We start from the raw sequence: 22,726 nt of genomic DNA on the forward strand, positions 1-22,726 counted from the left end.
AAGTATTCAGCATCCTAGTTTTTAATAATGTAACAGTTGATGCAAAGAGAAGGAACAGGTGGAAGGAAACAACATGACCAATGCTCTTCCAAAAGGGAGTGTACTAGAACAGTTTGGTATTTCCCTAATGGCATGCTGAGGTTTTGTTCTCTTTCTTTTCCTGATAAACAAGGCAATGAGGAATCTCCAGCAACAAATAGCATCAACGCTTAAAAATAAATCGGGATGAAGGTGCTCACTTCTCAAAGTAGATTATAAAATTCCATCCTGGTGGCTTACTAATCATATAATAGTTTTGGTTGAAAGGGTCTTGCAAGATCTAGTTCTAGTTATCCTACTCTGGGCATGATTAGCTTTACAACTTCTTGAGATAACCATCTGTCCACGGGATAGAAAGGAATTGAAAATTGCAAGGAAGTTGTTTATGTAGGACTGCAGTAGAAGTCAGGAGGAACACCTTAAGGAATCCTTCAGGTCATTCTAGAATGCGGAAGCAATGGAGAAGAGGAGGATTTGTATAGAAGTTTGAGATAAACCAAGATAAAATAATCCGGGTGCCAGTACATGTGTTTGGCTGGTAATTCGATGAAGGAGAAAAAGTGATAGGAAGTGAGGGATTGGAAAAAAATAGTTGAAATTGTACCAAATTGTACCAAAACTATACTTCTTGGCTTTACAGCTTTCTGTAATTGCACTTATTGCAGCAGTAAGCAGGAAGTGGTCACGGTTGGAAGTATAAGTTGAAGTTGTTCTGACAAGGTTCTTTGAAAACAAAGCGTAATTGCAGTGGAAAACTGAACTGTTACATAGAAATGCTTTGCAAAGCACGGGGGTAAAGGTTATGAAGAGAATATATGGATTTACAGTCTTGCCAAGGTATATTATGAACAAAAAGACAGTTGGTACACTTGTGAATAGAATCCTGTCCATACCATGAAACTGTTAGCAGTATGGATTAAATTCAGAGAACAACTGTAAATAGAGGCTGACAGGTTGACTTTGGAACATAGAATGTTAATATGTGACAGTAACAAACTTGGCCAAGGAGAATTGATAAAATAATGAGGGGTTATGTCAAATATTTGAGGAGAGTAAATGCACAGAAGTGCATCATCACCAGAAGCAGTGTGGAACGTTTGGGAAACATCTCAGGTATTGTTCCAAACAGCTCCTATCTCTCTGAGGTGTGTGAGGGTAACACAGGAGTGGAGTATGCTCTGGCAAGGCTTTTGTTTGTTTGTTTTGTTTGACTGAGCTCCACTGTTGGATTTGTGGCAGTAGTGCAGTGTTCATCTTCTGCAGAGGTCAGTCTTGCTCTGTCCAATGCGAGATAAATACAGGCAGGACAAAAATAGGGATGAATCTGTTTAAAGAAAATGAACATCAAAGATACCCTGTTGTAGTTGAGAGAAGGGACAACTCCGAGCTTTCTCTAAAGAGTACTCCTTGAAGGGCTTTGTCTACTTTCCAGGATTTTTGTGGAAATGTGAGTTGGTCTAGTAATTTGAGGTATTGTAATAATTTTGATGTGGTATCCTATAATAATAAGTTATTATTCAAGTCAGCATCAGTATTTTACAGGAAGAAAAAAAAACACCTAATTAGCCGATTAGAGAAAAGAAGAGCAGGAGGTGTTTCAGGCAACCTTATATTGCTCCACTGAACCAGCACAGAGTGGGTGTTACCTTGTTCAGAACCTGCCAAATAATTTTGGATTCATGGATATAAAATCCCTTCCTTCTCGACCTGTCTGTAACTCCCTGTGATTGGCCTGCTCCTCACATGGGATTGGTGCCACTCTGCCCTGCTCTGGCCTGACTGCTGCTTGCTCAAAGCCTAACAAAGACTGTGCTGATACAGAGAGTGGTTGCATTAGTGTAAGTGGGGTTTGATGCTGTATTCAAGGGGCTTTGTTCTGGAAAGAATTTATCTCAAAGGGTTCTTAGATTTACATGCAATTAAGGTACAGATTCTTTTATGCATGTTTAGAGGTGATGGTACCAGAAACTTTACCACTGTGTTTTGCTGGCTTGTGACTGTACAGCTGGAGTGAAGGCTCAAATTGTTGATTTCCTTCTCTCTGTGCTCCTATTGGTGGGAAAGGCGTTCAGTCCGTTCATTGCTCCTGCATGTCTGGATCTGCTGTTTCCTAGGAGAGGGAGTAGGTTTCTAAACCCACAGGGTCACTCAGTTTAGTTTGACGTGCTCTGATGTTTGCCAAAATTCTGTTGGGAAGAAATGTTTTGCAGCTATGGTGGAAGCTTAGTGACTTTTCTGCTGCCATATCTATATGTGTTTTAAGATTAAAAAAAAAAAAATAGCTTGAGTTTTTGAGTTTGTCAGAAATAGGATTATGAATGTTAGAGCAGGTGCTCTGGTTGTATTTTGGTTGTATGGAATTGTGTATGGAGCTGGGAGAACTCATGGAGGGGCTGAGTAACCTCTCCTTGTCACCTGGAACAGGTGTAGGAAGAAGTTCTTGCCAATATTTAGTATTTTATTACCAGTTGCAGAAATGCATTTGTGCAAACTGTCCACTACCATAGTTGCCAGGAACTGAAGTATAAAAGAAACAGAAAAAACCCCAAACACCTCCCAGATTTTTAAATCTGCAGACCAATTTTCTGTGGCTTCTCATGTTTCCAACCAACATCTCTTCTCTTTGTGTTTCAACTAATATCAAAATAGAATCATTTGTAATGCAGAAGGTTTGATATATGCAATTGTACTTGCAGATTGTAACTGCTTTTTTTTTCCTTCCCTAAATTATAATAGGTGCATGGAAAAATTCAATAGAAGAATGGACTGCAGAAGACTGGAATGAGGATGTAAGTGTATCTTCTGAGAGAGATAGCTTTCATTATTCACTTTTTCAGAGTCTCTGCATTGTTTTCAAAACTAAATGTTGTGATTAATTTTCTTGTGCTTATGCCGTGACGCTTCTTACGTTTCCTGCTGTAATTCTGCTTTAAAAGACTATATATTTAGATGAGCTTTAATCTTACATAAAATTGATTCAAGAAATATTATTTTATTTTGCTTGAAAGCCTGTGTATGGATAATACATTTTAAATAATAAATATAGGATTAGTTAACTATGGTTCCTTAACTCATAATGGTGATGGATATTATCTGCATATTTCCACCTAATGTTGTGTAGGAATTTAAAAGCCATACTATCACAAGTCTTTTTATAATTAAGTGCTGAAGTTTACTTTGTAGTAAAGTTTAGACTCATTGATTCTTTTTGCTTGAAATGTGCATAATTATTCCAAGTAGTTATCCTCATGTTCATAATATGAAGAGAGGACACAGTGATATGTTGAAGTTAGCGTTTAATTTCTTCGTTTATGTTGTTTCATCATGCTGTGCACTGTAGCAATGAAGTACTGTAGCAGTCTTTGTTCTTTAGTAGGTAAGAGACACTTCTTCGTGTCAGAAAAATATTTGGCGTATTTGTCATGTAACATTTGTTATTATGAGTTGCAGTGTATTGTATTAAAGTCAAGGCAGCTCAAAAAACAAATGAGGTAGCAAGAAATAAGATCTTACTGTTTAATTCATTTTTCATCTTCTGTGGAAGAATCTTCTATCAATTAACTCAAAATTATTTTTGAACAAATTCCATTTTCTTCCTTACATTGTGTGTTGTGCCAGTATTATCCCTGGGAATGAGTGAGCAGGTTGTTAACAAATAGAACTCCTTACTCCCTGCTGTGTTTTTTGAGGAAAACTAGAGGAATTAAAAAAAAACATTACCAATTCTACCTTCTTTGAATCAGTTACTGCTATCAAATGTTGTGTTCTTGTTTTTTATAGTCTGTTCCCTTTGTCTTCTATATATGCTAGTGGTGGACTAAGGATAGTGAAAATTTCTGGCTTTGTTTCTTTACCTTATTTGGTGTGGTACAGTGCAGCATTTGTAGTACAGGAGAAACATTGAGCAGTGCTCCCTAGGGATAGATATTTATTTGTTATTACATCTGAGTAGTTTGACTTTTGGAAGGACTGCAGATGAAATCTCTAGCCTGTTGTTAATTTTCATTAATTTTGGAATGCTGGAAAAGTCACTGTAACCTAGGAAAATTATCCATGTGATGGTGCTCAGAATAAGTCTGCAATCAAATGGGGAAAAATAGAGGGTGCTGGTGATTTAAAAAAAAAAAAAAAAAAAAAAAAAAAAAAAAAAAGATAAATACAACATAAATAGCACAATCTGTATTCTTTATGATTTTATGATTGTTCTTTTATGAAAAGTCTATTTCAAATAAAGCTAATCTTGATCTTTAAGTAAATTACGGGTGAACTATGAAGATGAAGTATCTCCTTAAAGGAGATCTGATTTTATGACTTCTGTTGTTTCTAAAAGAAATAATTCCAGGATGTCAGAAAAGCCATCTAGTAGTATCTAGTAATTATATCTGTCCTGCCAGTTTTGGCAAATGGTCTTTTGCAGCAGTATCTGAACTGAATGTGGACGATTCCTGGGAGAACCATCAGCTTCCTTGACTGTTTCAGCCACAGAGGAACCCAGTCATAGGTCAGATCCCGGCTTCACTTTGGAAGTGAACAATAAAAATCACTATAAATATGTTTGGGAAATTTTAAGTTTATTAGATTAGTCAGTTACAGTGGGCCTGTCATGGGGAGAAGTTTGTATTTCTGCTACGCTTGACCTGCTCAAATTAAAAATGTTTTAGTATAGCTAAGTAGCCGAGTGCTTCACCTACTTCATCATTTAAAAAAAAATAGAAATAGAATCACGGAGTCACCAGGGTTGGAAACAACCTCCAAGATGATCCCATCCAACCATCTACCTGCCACTAGTATTCCCCCACAAAACCGTGGCTCTTAATATAATATCTGAATGCTTCTTGAACACTTCTGGGGATGCTGATTCCGCCAGCTCCCTGAGCAGCCCGTTCCAGCACCTGACCACTCTTGCAGAGAAGTGGTGTTTCCTAATACCCAGCCTGAATCTCCCCTGGTGCAACTTGAAGCCATCCCTATCTCTTACATTCAAGAAGAGGCTGACCCCCACCCCGGCAAAACTTCCCTTCAGGGAGTTCCAGAGAGCCATGAAGTCTCCCCTGAGCCTCCTCCAGACTGAATAACTCTAGTTCCCTTAGCCATTCCCTATAAACTTTGTGCTCCAGACCCCTCACAGCTTCTTGCCTTTTTCTGGACGCACTCCAGGGCCTCGATGTCTTTCTTGTAGTGAGGGGCCCAAAAGTGAACATAGTAATGTATAAATGAATTGGAGTGTAAATAAATGAACAGGAATGAAGAATTCTAGGAATATGTCCAGAATCGAGGGCTGTTTTCTGGAAAGCAGCATATTATGATTTGTTACAGGCAATTCTGTTGCAGAAAAAAAAGCCCACTCCTGTAGTCTTTTTTGCCTGCAGGCACTCTTCCTGGTCTCTTAATCATTCTTGGTTTTTATTTCTGTTTGTGGACTCCTCAGAACTTGATTTTGAAGTACTGCATTCACTTACTTATTGCTTTTAAAAGGCAGAAACTGTGCAAAGCAGCTGAAAATTAAAGAATAAAAAAGGTGTTAAATTGAGATTTTTAAATTTATGTGGCACAGTTTACGGAATCTAAAAAAGTTACTTGATTAGCTTGTATTGGTTCCTATAATCTAGCAGAAAAGGCATAGTATGAATCTTTGAATGGAAAATGGAGCTGCACAGTTAAATGTATAATTAAATAGTTCTAGCAGTGTGACTAATGACTGAAACAGTCAAGGATGCTGATGGGGCATGCTGTCTGCAGAAAAAGACCAGGTACTTTTCTGAAGAATATTTTTGTTCAGATTTCTCTTTTCTAGTTAGGTTTAAGTTGCGTGTTCAGTGTATGAACACCTGAGTGAAACTCAGTGTTGTATGACATGAGTAGGATTAAATTTTTGTGATCTAATAGTCCTGTTGGGTATTTAATTTTGGCAAAGTAATGAGTAAGTAGGTTGTCAACATGATCTTAAATAGCAAGGAAACTGCTTGCAATGAAAACAGGAGATTATGTTTTGTTGATGCGGCATTCAGGACATGACAGTGTGAAGTATGAGACAAATTTTGAGGTATTGTGGACAGCTCTGGTTTCCTCTTAAATTTATGGTCATATTCTCCTGGCCAAAATATGTAACTTAATTATAGAAACAATCAGAAGAGGAAGAATGTACAAATATCTTTAAAGAGACAATGATTTTCTGCACCATATCAGCACTCTTTGCTTTGATTTGAAACATCAATACTTCAAAATAGACTGGTTGGTTTGTCTTTGCTTTTAATGTTAGTTACTTTCCCTAGAAAGCAGAACAAGAACTTGTTTAACTTCTCTAACTTCAGTACAAAACAGTAATGAGATTTAATTATTTCTGGTTTGTAGAGGTTGGGTTTTCATGGAGGTGCTCAAGTGTGTTTTCTTGTTCCTGTTGCGTATCAACTGTCCATAGGAGTTGCTTAGTTAATTCTTAAGTATGTTGTCTGCTTGATGACTGAAGAATGGGTTTATCATAGCAACAAAGACAGAAAAGCACAGGCATTTCAGTAAGGATGGAGGGAATGCCCTGGTGAAGTTGCTGTATGTAAATAATTCATGACCCTGAATTCTGTTCTAAGAAGTTTCTTTGCCTTGCTGAAGGATTTTTAAGTTTGATGTATGGTGAGCATAAATATTTAGTTACTTATACTACCTCTAGTAACTGTTAAATACATCTGTGTAATCAACCTTTTGAAACCGCTGCAGAAAATATGTATTTCAACAAATGCCATTATTCCTACAGACTTCAGAATTAATTGCCTGATTTAAGTATGTGGCAGTTAGTTTGCTACAGGGACACTGTGCAGGATAAAATTAAATGTAGAACTGGTAACTGGAGACTTGGCAGTTGTTTTGCACGGCAGTTTACTTGTAGGGAACATTTCCTCCCTTATACTTTGTGAATGGCTCCTTAGTTTGCTTAGTTTTCAGGATTCATCAGTGTTATGGCTACAGTTGGTCTTATCCTGGGTTATATGGGCATGAGAAGTTTTTGACACTGCAAAGAATTCAATATCTAATATAAACAGGTTGTGGGTCGTAGGCTGCTGCTTTGCCATTACCTGACCTCCTTATGCCATAAGATATTGGAATCTCATAACACTGTAGAAAGTGCAGTACGTGTTCTAAAATCACATTTGCAGCAGGGAAAAGGCTACACAGAAGAGAAATAGCCTCTTAATGATCTTGAAAGTCCCCTGTTAGTCTTGAGTAGTACAAGGGTTTGCAGGCTGGTAGTTTTATGTGTAGGATAGGTTTGAAATATGTTTTAGAAAGGTTGGGGTAGAATATATCTTATTGACTGGAAGGAAATCATAGAATCATAGAATCATAGAATCACTAAGGTTGGAAAAGACCTAGAAGATCACCCAGTCCAACCGTTCACCTATTCCCAATAGCTCCTACTAAACCATGTCCCTCAACGCAACATCCAGTCTTTCCTTGAACACCCCCAGGGTCGGTGATTCCACCACCTCCCTGGGCAGTCCATTCCAGTGCCTGACCACCCTTTCTGAAAAGTAATACTTCCTCATGTCCAGCCTGAATCTCCCCTGGCGTAGCTTGAAGCCATTCCCCCTGGTCCTATCACTAATGACACGAGAGAAGAGGCCGACCCCCAGCTCACTACAGCCTCCCTTCAGGAAGTTATAGAGAGCAATGAGGTCTCCCCTGAGCCTCGTCTTCTCCAGGCTGAACATTCCCAGCTCCTTCAGCCTCTCCCCATATGGCCTGTGTTCCAGACCCCTCACCAGCTTCGTTGCCCTTCTTTGAACACGCTCCAGGGCCTCAATATCTTTCTTGCAGTGAGGGGCCCAAAACTGGACACAGTACTCGAGGTGCGGCCTGACGAGTGCTGAATATAGGGGAACAATCACCTCTCTGCTCCTGCTTGCAACACTGTTTCTGATGCAAGCCAGGATGCCATTGGCCTTCTTGGCCACCTGGGCACACTGTCGGCTCATGTTCAGCCGAGCATCAATCAATACCCCCAGGTCCGTTTCCTCTATGCAGTCCTCCAGCCACACCGCCAATGTGATATGAAGGAGGATCTGTGAGATTATTTTTTTTATCATGACACGACATGGTAGGTGTGTGCCTGCAGCGCGTGGAACGTTTGGATGCTGTTTCTGAGAGGTCTGTGATAGCTCCCACCCAGCCCTACTTTGTCCTTATGAAATCAGGAGTGTTTTTTTTTAGGAGAATGTGAATCGGATGGACACAGGTATGGAGATGCTTGCTTCCAGTAGAGCTCTCCATGTGAGGGCAGGTGAAAAAGGTTGGTACCTGTGTTGCCCTTTAAATTGGACTAATGGCAATATACAGAACTAAGAATTTGTAATATCCTTTGAGCTGTACTCAAATGTCACTTTCTAAGGGGATTTCTAAAGCTTTTTGACTAGGTCAGTTATTCTTTGGGTATAAAGTGAGGTTATGCTTGAATAGTTAAAGGTGATTCTGTGCCAATTTAATTTAAAATAGAAGGATTATATAAACATATTTTTTATTTCGTTAAACCTAATCTGTATTGGTTTAAGATGTGTTCTGCTTGTAAGCATTCCTGCCAATAGACATGAGTTAGCCCTACAAAGTATAGCTATCATGCTATTTTTTTTTTTTTTTATAAAAACCTAAACTCTCGAAAAAGGAAAACAGGACCCTTTTAATCCCCTAGAATGCCAACTAACCAGTCCTTCCCCTTCCCCTTCCCTGCTACCTGCTAAGTGTCTTTGTTGTAAAAGTAGTGAAAACAGCAAAGGCTTCTGCTGTGGATGGAGGAACTGGTTGTATTACTTGTAGAAACACTTGGTTTTCCAGGGCATGCTTGTAGAGCAATCAGTTTAAGACGACATTGCTTTCCTTAGCAAAAATGCCAAGAAGGAACCTTCAGTGCTGTCTTGTTATATGCATTCAAGTGTAGATCTGCCTCCACTACTAGTATGAGCTGAAATATATAACAGAGTAGATGAAATGGGAACATGTACGTGGAAACAGTGCAGTGTGCTAAAATTCTGCAGCAGGATTTATAAGAGCTGTATTGTGGAATCTTAAATTGTATCTACCCGGGGTATTTTTGTGCTTACGATATACTAGCTGTCACATTAATTAGTTTCTACTTATATACTTTTCAGTTGTTAGTGCCCAAATTAGTGTAAGTAGGTAGGTAAATCACTGCGTATGTTTATGAGATGAAATTTCCTAACATGTTAGTAAAATTGATTCTTGATTCTGTGGAAAAGTCTTTGCAGAAATTTGACTATTTTTGTCTGCTAGAGCTGCAGCATACCTGGCTGTAACAGTTGTTTGGCATTTATTTTTATCAGGAGTTACGTGACCAAGACAGACTTTCTTCAAATGCTGCTAAAGTGAAATGTGAATGTGTGTGTGATTATAATACTCTTTTAAAAAAAATCTTTTTTAGCTTTCTGAAACAAAAGTCTTTACTGCTTCTTCCGTTCCAACTGAGAATCATGTGACTCCTGGGCAAAGGTAAGTTCTTGCACATTTTTCCTATGTCCTAAAAAGCTCTTGGTGAAGCAGTGTAAGACTGTAGTATCTAAAGCAAATGATGGGTTGATATAATGTGAGGACAGCCCCCATCAAAATGTGGTTAAGCTAAATGCAAAACTCTTGCTTGCAGGTAGTTGCTTTTGTGGGTTCCTGTGTTACCTATAGTTTACTATGGTTTTGGAGCTGAATCTATCAAATCCACAAGGATAATACTTAGAAGACTGTCTTTTGCACAAAGACTAGTTACAGGCAGAAATAGAAGTAACTTGGAAGAATTTTCTGCTGTTTAAAGGAAGGCACTGGCTTTGCTTTCCAAAATATAGGAATCCTCCTCCTCTAGATTCAGAAAGTGCTCAGAATGCAGTATTTTGACAAATATTTTCACAGAAGAGCTTTAGTTAGCTAGAAGGTCTTAACATGGATATATAACCTGGAGAAGGTGTAGCATCAATTGGTCTAGATCTTATGTTTCTTTGCCTCCTAAGGGTAGTATGCTTGCATGTTCATTGTTCTGATGTGAATATTATTCCAGTGAATTTCCCTCAAGTTATGCTAGAAAATATTTTAGTTTATAAATTTAAGTTTGGTATTTTTTTTTTTTTTAACTTATTAAAATGAATGTTCGGGCATTTAGAAATCTATAGAATAGAAGTGACAGAAGCAACTCATCAGCCCGAACTTAGTGTGTTTAGGATAAACTTCAGTCAGAACTTTGGGAGTATGTTTCTTACTTGAATGCTCAAATGCTTTACTTTTTATGGATAAACTTATGTAGAGGTTAATAAGTTAAGTACAAGAAAACATGATTCTTGTCCTGCTTATGTATATGCTGTAGGGTGATTTTGGATATGTGCCTGCTAGAAATTTTTATTTATGCTCGTTATGCTCTTGTTTTATGCTTTTTATTTATGTTCTTGTTACTTCAGTCTCACCACACTTTCACTCAGTTTCTGTATTTATGACTTTACTATCCTCAAACCCATCTTATCTAGAGGTTAGAACTTTGATCCCTTGCTCTTTTTAGAGGGATGGTGTGGTGTGCAATGCAGATAATTGATACATAAAATGTGATGGAAGGCAGGATCCATTCAAAAGTGGTGTGTCTTTTATAACTTGTCTCCAGTTATGTGGCTGTGTTTATCATATATGTTATGTGATGTTGCAAAAGTTGAGAATCTTCAAAAAGAGTGCAAAGATGAGCTAGATTCTAACTATGGTAAATGCCTCAGCTAGTAGAATTTTATTTACTCTCTTCTTCCTCTTTCTATGGAGGGATTTTCTGTGACAGACATACAGTATTCTTAAAGGCTGTTGTTAGCAGAAGATGTTAGGCTGGTACAGAAGCTTTATCTAATACTGTTAGTATTTTCTTCAGTTTCAGCATATGTTTATTCTAGCCAAACTTTACTTTTCCTTACAGCATTGATATGGTGACGTTGCTTCAAAAGCCGATGACTTCTACTCAAGAGACAGAAGGCAACTCATTTGAGGCTTCTCAGCAGCAGACCTTTGGCCAAGCTCTAGTCTTCACAAATTCTCAGCACAGCAACCAGATGGCATCAGGAGCTGGCAGTTCCAGTGCTGTAAACTCCTATTCCCCTCAGAGTCTGGTAAAATTACCTTATGCTTTCTAAATACTCTTCATTAGCAAATATTACAAGTTAAGCAATGTTTCCAGTAATGGTCATTTCATGAAATGCTTCATTATTTGTAAAATTCAGGTTATAAATGCTACAGAAATGGGATTGAGAATATCCTTTCTCATATACAAACAGTCCTTTCCTTGTATTTGCTGAGTGGTTGTTCCTTGGTATACATTAAGTTCTTATATTAACTTTTGAATACAGAAAGGTGCATTTTACACGTTGACTCAGAACAAAATCATTTATTTATAATGAAGAGCTCTATGCCAGGAAACTGTGATGTGATACTTCCAAGCACATATCTGACTGCTGTGTGAGGAAACATGAGTATTTCTGAGTTTTCTGGAGTGATATGAGTAAGACCTCCCTTCTTTAACAATTATTAGAGTTTAAAATCGGGCTGGTGTATTCTTTGAAAATCTATTCAGCTATTAGTAATCAAATGTCTTTTTGAAATGCGTGAGTTCAAGAAATTACAGTCTGAGTATCAATAATAACAGGAGAGTCCAGGCATGTGCTACAACTGCTGAATTTTTCACTTGTTATAAATTAGCAATCTGGAGCTGAGAAGGTTTTACTTGTTGCCAAATAGCAGCTGTTGGCACTGACTTTATGATTATGTTCCAATGATTAATAAAATACTTAACTCCATTTCTCCCTGCCTTTGTTTTAATTTTTTTATTTTGTGTTCCCTTATTTTTTGTCAGTCTGCAGTTCTTTGTTCTGGCTTTGGAGATCTTGGATCTTCCAAGTTGGCGAACTCGACTGGATCCCAAATCTTGGACCAATTGAAATCTCCAGGTTTGGGCCAATTTACTTCTCAACAAAACAATAGTAGCTCTACCACCACTACTACAACTACCCCATCATCTTGGGATCTAAAAGCGCCCATTACTCAGTCCTCAGTCCTTAGTCAGTTTGGTAAGTGCTTTAACATAACCTCTCTTTCTCTATTAGTCTGTAAAATTTCTTTAGGCTGATGTCAGCTGAAAATTGCCTTGATGAAAGGCTTTTTTGCTTTAAAAACAGTGTTAGCAATATAACTCATAAAATTTTAGGTAAGCTTGTCTGCTGGTGATAGTTGTTAAAAATATATTACAAACTGTGTTTTGGTTGGCATAAGGCTATCTGTAGAACGTGTTGGTCTACAGAAGGTGTGGAGCCTTCATGTGGTTACATCTTCAATTTAGTGTGCCTGACTATTTAAGTGGAACTCTGATGTGACTTAGTTTCTCAGCAATTCCAGGAGAATAAGTCTTTTGTCTTTTTGCCTGTGCTGCTTCTAGCTGAATACAAGATTTTGCCATATTTTGTTGCCTTTTCCCTATTTTCTCTTCTAACCCTTACATGAATTTTGAAAGAGTACTGCATAATGTCTTCATAGTGTGTATCTTCTCACCGTTCTTCCCTTGTGTGAAGTCTGCATGTGCTGAAAACGATGCAAGTTAACCATTTTGTCTGTTTGTAATTGTATGGATTTTTCATTTAAGTATGATTGGCAGAAACAGTAGTGACTGTGACAGGAACTTGTACAGTTCATAGTGGTGTTCTTGCTGTAAAGAGTGCCTTGTAGCTATCTTGTGTGTGTCTGTGCATGTTTGCAAATAGATAAGCAGCCAGTTTAGTGACATAATTTTTGGCATGCAGCAATTCTATAAAAATATTTGTTTTACTGTACATTTCAAGTTGGTAAAATGCATTAGAAAGCAACTGAATAAAAGAGCCCCTTCAGATTGAGTGCTGTGGGTCTCTTACAGTTCTTAGCTAGTGCTACGGTCTGTTCCTTGGCTTTCAGCATCTGAAAATTGTGCAAGAGGAAGACTTGGGGAAAAAAAAACCCTGTAGATGTCCAGCGTCTCTGATTTTCAGCCACGCTCAGATCGTAGATTAGTCCCTGTTTGTGCTGAAAATCTTCTTTGTAAAGCAGGAAATTGTAACTCATAGTAATTCTGAGTTGCAAGTCCAAACTCCTTGAAAGTTATCAGAGTTTATTTGCACAATTACTTGCAGTGAAAAATGCCACATTTGACTAAAATAATGCGTAAAATTTTTGTTACCTAATGCACATTGTTATGAAACTGTACAAATGGGTTTAATTCCTTACTTATAAATAAAACGAAATACTTCACAAAAGCCGGTTATTTAAAGTAGTGAACCTAATATATTGGCCTTATTATTGCAATGGTAATGTTCCATGAAGAGCTTGTGTAATGATTTCTGGAAGAGAATTGCAGCAGTAGCTGTCAGGTGTGTCAGGTAACACAATTTTTGCTAAAAAGCAGTAGCATGAAGAGCGAAGTTTAATGCCTTAATTTTGATTTCTCTTCCCAAACTGACCAGACTTTAAATCCCAGCCGGAACCATCCCCAATTCTGAGCCAGCTGACCCAACGACAGCAACAACAAACACAGGCAGTCCCTGTACCTCCTCCTGGGTTGGAGTCCTTCTCCTCCCAGGTAAAACTCCGAGAGCCCTCGCCGGTAGGCACCTCCACAGCTGTCAGCAAGATGTTACAGCTCCCCACTATGTCTATGGATAACCAGACAGTGACAGCCCATCAAACCCAACACAAACAGATAAAACCACCAAAGCGGAGAATAACTCCAGCATCCAAGGTGGGTGATTTGTTGGCACCCAATTCTTAGTGAACACATATGAGTTTCTAGGGAGAAGGGAAGCAAAGACCATCGCTTCCTGTTTATGAAGTAGGGATTTCTAAGCAAATAGCTCTACAGTCCAAAATACAATGATGTTGTCTTTCCCAAGCACATATCTGATTGCACTGTGTGGAAAATGACTGCTGCTGAGTGATTTTGGATTGACTTAAGTGGCAAAAAGGCAAATGTTGGATAGGGGAGGGTGGATGTGTACGATACTTGCATTTCACAAAGCAGCATGGCTTAGGCTTCAGCTGCAGATTGATGCAAAGAATCAGTAAGTGAATTTGAGGTTACAAGAATAAAATTGTGATGTAAACTGGAAGGTTGTGACCATGTAGTTGACAGCAACAATTGAGTTGGTAATTGAAGAAGCCTGTAGATAAAGGAGTTAATGTAGATAAAAAACAAGCCACAACCTTTTATTTGCTTTTTTTTTTTTTTTTTTTTTTTTTTTTTTACCCCATTTAAGATTCCTGCCTCTGCAGTGGAGATGCCTGGGTCAGCTGATGTGACAGGGTTAAATGTTCAGTTTGGAGCTTTGGAGTTTGGATCAGAGCCTGCACTCCCAGAGTTTGGATCAGCTTCAAGCAGCGAGAATGCCAGCCAGACAACCAACAATAGCTTGTACACAAAATCTGTAAAGTATGTGCAAGTTCCCCATGCGCCTTCTTAAACATCCTCTTTAAGGATCAAATTTGTGCAAAATATGTCAAGACACGATTGCCATCTACTAGAAGGGGAAAATATGATGGCTTATAAGGATTTCTTTTCTGTGGATACTGTGTTGAAAGAGAAATCTCTTTAATAATAGCAGCCAAAATCTTCCAGATGGGTTAATTTGAAGCTGGAGGTGACATGAGTGTAAATAATCTTAAAGCAAGCTAGCCTTAATATAACTGCTTCATATTTAATTGAGCAGATTTTCAAATTTGCTGGAGGGTTTTTCCTCACAGTGCAATTTTTTCTGTATTGGATCAAAGAGAGTTGAGCATGGTACCATCTTTGTGTACCAGATTGTGAATATGATGCTCCTACAGAATCATAAAAGTATCCAGACTTTCAGTATGCAGAAGCTTTTATTGAAATGCTAGCATTGATAATGATAAGTACAAACATATCAGTAATTCATTTATTTCTTCCTTACTTGTTCAAAAAGTGGCATTGGTAAAAACAAACAAACAAAAAAACACAACTTCCTGAAGTTTATTCAGGAACACTAGTGAAAAATGGGCCTTCACAGTTATTTCTAGTTCTATAAATGCATTAAGCTATTTGGAAAATAAAACATGGTGCATGTTTTGAAGTATTTTTTTTCTTTTCTCTTAGTTAATTCTGTTAGATAGTTACTACAAGTGTTATAATACTATTGCCAAAGGAGGTTTAGTGTTTCGCATTATATACCGGACTTTGTGGATCTAATTTTTTAAGAAAGAAAGATGATCATTGCTTATCATTTGAGAGGGAGGAAAATGACTGTAAATTGCTTGTATCAATTCTTGTTTTGGTTGGTCTGGTAGGAGGAGGGTGAACGGTGGTTAATCCAACTGTTGTTTTTGGAGAAGTGATTACTGGGGACCAGAGAAAGAATATACTTATTGATGATTTTTTAATATAAAAAAAATGGGGATTTGACTACATATTTTATTTAAGTATTTTTATCAACTCCTGTATTTTTATCAGCTCCTGTGTAGGAGCTCATATTTTCATGAAGGTGTTTGGGATCTAATTTGCCATATTGGTAAATAATTTTTACTTTTTCCAGTGATCCTTTGAATACCTCTTTGCCAATATCCAATCCAGTACAGGAGTCTACCTACACAACCTCTGCCATCACCTCTTCCAGTCTGACCTGCTCATCCCAGAGCACTAGCCCAGTAACAACAACTTCCTCCTATGACCAGACTTCTGTGCATAGTAGGATACCGTACCAAAGTTCCATGGCTCCATCAGATCCAACTCCAGTTGCAGTTACGGTGAGTGAATTTCAGAAAAAAGCTTTTGAAAAAGGTGAAATATTCTCATACCTCTTAGACTTTTATTACCCTGCTGTGTTACTACTCCTAACCAATCCAAGTGGCTTCTTTGATTCCCAGTACCTGCTGTGTTACCTGTGTTTTCTTTTCCTATTGTGTAGCCTTTATTTGGCTATGCTGTACTTAAAATGTGTATGCTTCTGGTTTTGTGGGTCTTGGCATCCTAAATTGGTGTTTGATCCTTTTATTTGGTAATACTAAACATTCTAGTTAAGTATCCTTCCCTGAGACTTAGGTTTTAAAGAGGAGACTCTCTGTGTATGTAGTATTCATGGTGTTTTTCTTTTACCTGACAGTTCCTATCCAAAGATCATTTTTTGAATCTTAAGGAGCCTAGCCAATAGATCTCAAACTGTTCGTGGTCCCTCCAGCATTATTCTTCTGTTGTATTTAGACACCATTAGGAATTAATACTGTTTTATTTTTATTTTAAAACACCTGGGATGAGATCTCACTTAAGACAGAGAGGATCTCCCTTGGGAGATGCTTATTCCATATAAAGAGAGTAGGTGCTCATGTAAGTTTGTTTTAAGAGAATTTATTAAATATTTAAGGAACTTGTGAGTGTTTGTAAGTTTGTTTACTTCTGGCCTTTGTTATGTAATGGCTCAGTCACACTTGTCTTCTGCACTAGCTCGTATGTACTGGTGAGGATCAAGCATAGACTATCCACTTCTGTACTCCAGCGTTATCCAAAAAGCAACTGGTGCTTCTCAAGTCTTATCTTTCAATGGAAAAAAATTGGCGTCTCTGTGTAACTTGGATAGTTAAAATTGTGAGTTGCATTAGATCAAAAGCACAACCATTTCCTATATGTTAATGCAATTCTTTCTTTCATATTGATGTGAACCTGAAGTCTGTAACATACAGTACATGGGAAAGTCTCCTGCTGATGTGTGTAGTATGGGCTATGTATGGGATTATGTATGCTCAGGACACTTTGCACTTGAGAACTTACGTGGTTTTGTTTAAGGAGTAAAAGGCTAGTTTTCTTCCTTGTCTTTCGATTTAGAATGAATATAGAATTCTGCATGAAGCATGTTACATGTGTGGTTAATTCTGAAAGTGTAATATACTTCTGAGATAACGTGTTCATTCTCCTTTGTTTACAGAACGGGCACAGTGGTGTTAGAACACAGGCAACTCTTGACAGTAAGTTTACAGAACGTGGTTGCTAACAGGACTCTTTTTCTAATCTTTCCTTGAAATTTGGTATGCATGCAATTTTAGCAGTGACATCTGGTTGAAGGCTTTCAGTAGTTCTCCCTGCTTAATTTTTGACTAGTCAATCAGAATTGATTTTGTACTTGCACAGGATGTACTGCTTGCTTATTGGAAGAATGAAACATGGAAGCAACTCTGAATCTATACCCACTGTGCAACACTGAGCAGTATTAAGCATTAGAAAAGCTGCTTTACTGCTTTTTCTCCTTTAAAAAAATTTCTGAAGCTATTTAATAGACAATTTCTTAACTTTTAATCAATTTTTATTTTGAAAGCTGCAACTAGCATAGCATTTAGTTTGCATAAGTAAAAGAAACAGTCACATTCTTGTTAAGCATAGTGCTCGATTGTTCAATTGCAATCGCGTAGGGAATAACAGTGACCAGCACACTCCCTCTGCTGGGTGGCTTGCAGTCTTGCAGTAGACCAACAGTAACACAGTGTGCTTTGATACACTTCTTTTCGTCTTGGCCCATTCTTTCTTTCTTGAGGGGTGGTATTTTATTTGTGACACTCCTTATCTCTTTGATAGTACAGTTTTGATTTTTTCATGCCAGCCGCCCTCAGACAAGGGTTTTCACTGGACAGTTTCATAGTTTCTTTAAAAAAGAACAGATGATTTATTGAAGTGACAGGCATAACATATTAGGATTGCTGTTGATAAATGCTGTAGCTGTAGTAGCACTAATGTATGATAATAGAGCTAGCAAAACACAAGGTATCCTGGCTGTTCTTTGCCAAGAGATGAGGCTCAGTGATTACCAAGGGAGCGCCTCCATCTTGGTGGAGCTCAGCATCCTATCTCTTAATTTTCTGCAGTCCTCATTTTCTCTGCCTTTCTCTTGTCTGAGTCCTTCCAAGATGCTTTCTTTCTCCTAGAACTTAAACCATACCTGTTTACTTTCATGCGTGATGGTTTAACAGGATTTGCATGGAGGGTTGAGTATTATAGTCACATGTTTAGCAGGTTCTTCTTAGAACTCATTAGCACACTGAAGAATGTTAACTTTAATATTTATTTCATATTAATGAAGTAAAAGGTTCCACTGTGAGCACTGTGGCCTTTGGGATTCTGTGCTGAAACATAAGCAGCTCATTCCTGCAACCCTTAACCAAAATGGGACTGCCCTTGTTGCTGAAAGACTCCCTCCTTCATTTGTGCTTTGTGATGACTTTGTAGATCTCCATCCCTAAGGCTTACAAAAGAGATAAGCAGTCACCATTGTTTCTCATGTGTTATGTGAAAATCACACACCCCTAAAGCTTTCTTACTGGGATTAAAATAATCAAAATGTAGTTGTTGTTCTTCTGGCCTTTATATGCTGCTTTATGAAAATTTTCGAGGGCAGCAGCTTGAATTAATATCTTCTAGAATTCCAGCATTTCATTCCTTAGTCTCTCTTCCCCTTAAACTTCTTGGATAGTCCAGCTTTTCTATATTACAACATGGAAAGAACTTGAGTATTTGGGTCAACAAATTTTATTAGTATTTCATTGGTGACAGGTTGAATTTAAGTGAACAGAAGTGAGAATACATGTCCAAAGATTTGCCTTGTGAAAGACTGTAATATGTAGGACAACTTTGAACATAGAAAACTTTGTCATGTACAGAATTAACAACTGATTTTTGAAATTCACTGCAGGGTTTGTTTTTTTGCTATGGAAAGCAGTGATCAGAGAAATTCTAGTATTTTTGTAGTTATTCCATAGCCATTAAATTGAGCTTTTTCTGTGTCAGCTCCCTTTCAACGAAACTTCTATTGTTCTCTATTTCAGGCCCATAAACTGGGATCAGTTTTCTCCCACGTATCTGTTTCATGTGTCCAGACTGTTTTGCCTTTTGTTAACACTTAAGGCAGTGGCCTTTTGTTTTCTGTATTTGCTTCTAATATTGTTAGCTGTTCATCCCTTGTCTTACCTGCTCTTGCTCTTTAGTTTCCAGGTCTCGTTCTTTTTAAGCTCTTAGCAACTCAAAACTAAATATCTTAGTATTATAATTCTGTCAGTCCTGTTTGTCTTGCAGTTTCCTTGTACATCATGTTCAGACATAATTTAAAAGGTCTTAATAAAGATGGTGATACTTTCCCTCATACTGGAGAGATCTACTTTGATTTCAAGAAGTGAATCCTGGCACAAATGTATCAGAGTTTTAAGTAGTGTTTACTGCTTTTTATATAAATGTTGTCAGGAGCTGTCAGGTAAATACAGTTGTGTCCTCAACTGTGTTTTTTTTTTTTTTTGTCACACAAATTTCCTTCTTGTCAGCTATCATTGTGCTTATTGCCAAGATCAAGACCTCTTGCTTTCTGTTTACCCAGCACCTGGTCTGCAGACTAAGTTGGGTCATTCAGGGGAAAGCCAGTATCAACAATAATACTTAAAAGTATTTTCAAACTTCAGGTTGTGTGACTTCAAAAGCATTGTGAAATAGCAGTGATCTGCTCGGTAGTGGCCTCTGGTGGTGTGTGAGGGTATGGTCGTGGCAGGGCTCATACACAATGGGTCACAACTGTTTCTGAGATTTTTTTTGGTGCACGGCTGGCTAATTCTGTGCATTATCCTTCTTCAGAGGACAAGAGAAAATGCTCGGAATTATGATAGGAATGGTAAATACACGTTTGTGGTAAACAGGCTCTACTATGTATAGGTAGAAATGCTAACCACCTGTCATCAAGATTAAATAAAGTGAGACAATATTTACAACTGTTTGTGCGTAATGCTTTGGTCAGCTTTGACATTTTATTATAGCTTCTTTTATTCTACTACAACGCACATTTGAATCAGTACACCAGATAAGTTATTTGTGCCTTTATGCTCCAGCAGTCAAAATCCCAAACATCAAAAGTGCTCTTTAGGTTGAAGTGAAGAACTGGAGCTGTAGATAAGAGTAGATTTTTGTAGTACCTTAAAGAGTGCAAGCAACTTTTCTTTATGGAAAGGATTGAACTTTAATGCTAAGAATTTTGAAATGAGGATGAACTTCTGAGCAAAAGCAAGCGTACAGATAGTGGGAGATAACTGAGGACTGTGGTTTACAACATGTGTACCAGTGAAAATCAGAAATGTATTCTAAGTGAGGAGCTTAAAGAGAGAAACTGATCACTGTGTTGTCATTCCTTCATTCCATAGTAGTAGCCAGATCATTTAATACTGACCCTGGCTCCTATCAGTCAGATTTCTGTAAAACAAAGGTAAAATACTTACATATTGTGTTTCTGAACTCATCTTGAGAGTCAGATATGTTGGAATTTGTGTTTGAATGTCTCTTTTCAACTCATTGCAGCTACTTCATCAGTTTCAGTGTGTAAGACAGAGCCTTCTCCCTCGCTACCTTCTGCTGGTTCGCTGCCTAGCGTGGTATCCACAACTACTTCGCTTCTGCCTCCAGCATCTCAGCATGTGGCAACGTTGCCCAGTTTGCCTCAGTCCAATGACTTGGCCAGCAGCTCCCTCTCCCAGCTAAGCAGGTACAGTGGAAGTTGTGGTAAACTGTGAAGGGAGGTGAAGTTGTGGAGAAGAGGTGTATATAAGGGTGATTGCATATAGGAGCTGTCAGACCACAAGGTCCCCTTTTCTGTCATGAATTATAATTTAGAGACAGATTCAGAAGAAACAAGGATTTTTTTGCTTGCAGATAGGCAATATGAGCTGTCTGTTAATGATGGAACAGTGCTGCCATCAAATTTTCATGGCTTTTTAGCACTTCTATGTTTCAATGGGTTTTTGCTTCAGTATCACAATTTATCACAATCTAAATTAGCGGAATTGATTCTTCCACTTTGCTTTTCCTACTTTGTCCACGGTGTCTGCTCTATGCTTGAATTTATGTGTGAAATGATCCCTTTAAGAGTTCATTAATTTTCTAAATTAAAATAATTCTATTGAGACAGAAAAATTACAACAGAACACCACACAATAAGTCATTTCCTTAAGACGTTTGAAATATGATGTTGGTGTTCCTTGGAGTCTGTGCAGCACTGCTCATTTACAGTCTCTGATTTTTTTTGTCCCTGTTACTTGAGCTATTTTCTCAGGCAGGTGACATCCTGGAGCTATACTGATCCTTCATGGTTGTATTGCTCTCATTTGTACTTTATTTGTTGTTGTAATAAAACTAATTTCTTGGGATAACACAGCTTTACATATGTAGGCCAAATGGGGTGTGGTGGATTCTCTTCTGCACTACTGTTGGTGTTTTGTTTTTTTTTGCTTTTAATGGATATTGAATAAAATGGTAAAAGTGTCAGCCAACTAGAATTACTTCACCAAAATTAGAAGAAAAAAAAACCAAACAACCCATATCCCTGCACTTGTTGAAAAGCTGTGTATGTTAGTAGAAATTTTAGTTGGAGGGTTGTTAACAGTTGGGCAAACACTGAATGCCATGAAAGGATGTTGCCTGAATTCCAAATTTTCTGCAATAGAGAACAGTTTAAAATTCTTGAAGCAAAACTAGTCTGTGAAACTGCCAAGGTTATTGTGGTCCATTGCCCCGAAGAACTGATGTAAGCATTTGCTATTTAGTCAGAGTGTGTAATTCATTCTGAATCATTGTACAATCTTCTTTTAAGCATTAGGTAGTTTGATATTGGCTAAAGAAGAAGTTGCTTGTAGGGATGTGTACATAAATGTCCCTGTATACGCAGTAGGCACATATGTAAGTTGTTCTAAGAAAAATTCATTGTACTAATTCTTTGCAATTTCTTTCTAGCTCACTTTCCAATCATCAAAGCAGCCTCTCCCCTGCCTCAGTGTTATCTTCAGGCACGTCACATGCAGTAAGTCCTGTTAGTATTTAGTAGATATTTAGCATATAGTCACTTTCAGAGGTTCTTAATTATCAGAAAAAGTTTATTGTGTCCCAGTATGCCCAGAACTGAGGTTTGTCTCAGGATAGGAGGACTACTAGTCCTCTAGTGGTGAAAAGGTTGTCATTACTACTTGTGGTTTGTACTTCATTGAGAATAACTGTTAGAAGCTTTCCAATTGCACAGCTGTAGAAAATGTTTTTTTTTTTGCTAGGAAGGGGAAATGGAATAATGAGAGAACTTGTGCAATAAGCTTATTAAAAATAACCTTTAAAAGTGTCTGAAACTGTTTGAAACTGCTCTGAAAGGTGGAGTACTAGCAATCTCCACCAAAAGAGTTAACTGGAAAAATGCAGGTGATGGAGTGGTATATATATCATGACAATGCCTCGTGACAAATGGTGTTAGAGTTTATCACATGGCATTGTTGTCATGTAAGTATTTAATACTTTTGAGAAAAGGCAAATGTTATTGAACACAGTGCTGTGAAGGAGGTTGCACGAACATAAGTCAGACTGCCATGCTCTGTGATGGAGCACTTCTGTACTATTCCAGTTAAGGTGTGTTTTTTCTTTATGCCTGTTTTAGTTTGTGTTCTTCATCCTGAGTGAATGCATAACTTGAAAATTTGCACAACAGGAAGGAAGGACATGTGCATGAGTGCTTACAGCTTCTGTGTGGTGGTGATGATGCTGTATTTTGCAAGTGTGGCCAGATTTAAAAGTTAAGGCACTGTATTATGCTGGGTTCAAGCCATGAACTCCCTTACAGTCAGGTGTTCCTGTAATGTACCTAATCTGCTTGTT

The 22,726-nt window shown here is 37.9% G+C and overlaps 1 protein-coding gene across 2 annotated transcripts in view; it reads left to right on the forward strand.

Moving 5' to 3' along the window:
* UBAP2 (ubiquitin associated protein 2) overlaps nt 1–22,726 on the forward strand; it is a gene marked incomplete at its 5' end in the record, with an annotated part of 202,718 nt that overhangs the window by 23,720 nt on the left and 156,272 nt on the right. The window contains 10 exons of one of the 2 annotated variants that reach the window (XM_079548845.1): nt 2,776–2,828; nt 9,464–9,531; nt 10,973–11,162; nt 11,903–12,116; nt 13,536–13,810; nt 14,325–14,497; nt 15,618–15,828; nt 17,001–17,040; nt 20,396–20,579; nt 21,824–21,890. In XM_079548845.1, the coding sequence (XP_079404971.1) occupies nt 2,776–2,828; nt 9,464–9,531; nt 10,973–11,162; nt 11,903–12,116; nt 13,536–13,810; nt 14,325–14,497; nt 15,618–15,828; nt 17,001–17,040; nt 20,396–20,579; nt 21,824–21,890 (1,475 nt within the window). The remainder of the gene's footprint in view (nt 1–2,775; nt 2,829–9,463; nt 9,532–10,972; nt 11,163–11,902; nt 12,117–13,535; nt 13,811–14,324; nt 14,498–15,617; nt 15,829–17,000; nt 17,041–20,395; nt 20,580–21,823; nt 21,891–22,726) is intronic. The other variant, XM_079548844.1, reaches the window with a different exon arrangement.

The sequence above is a fragment of the Tetrao urogallus genome, assembly GCF_951394365.1.
Source record: "Tetrao urogallus genome assembly, chromosome: Z".
Lineage (NCBI taxonomy): Eukaryota > Metazoa > Chordata > Aves > Galliformes > Phasianidae > Tetrao > Tetrao urogallus.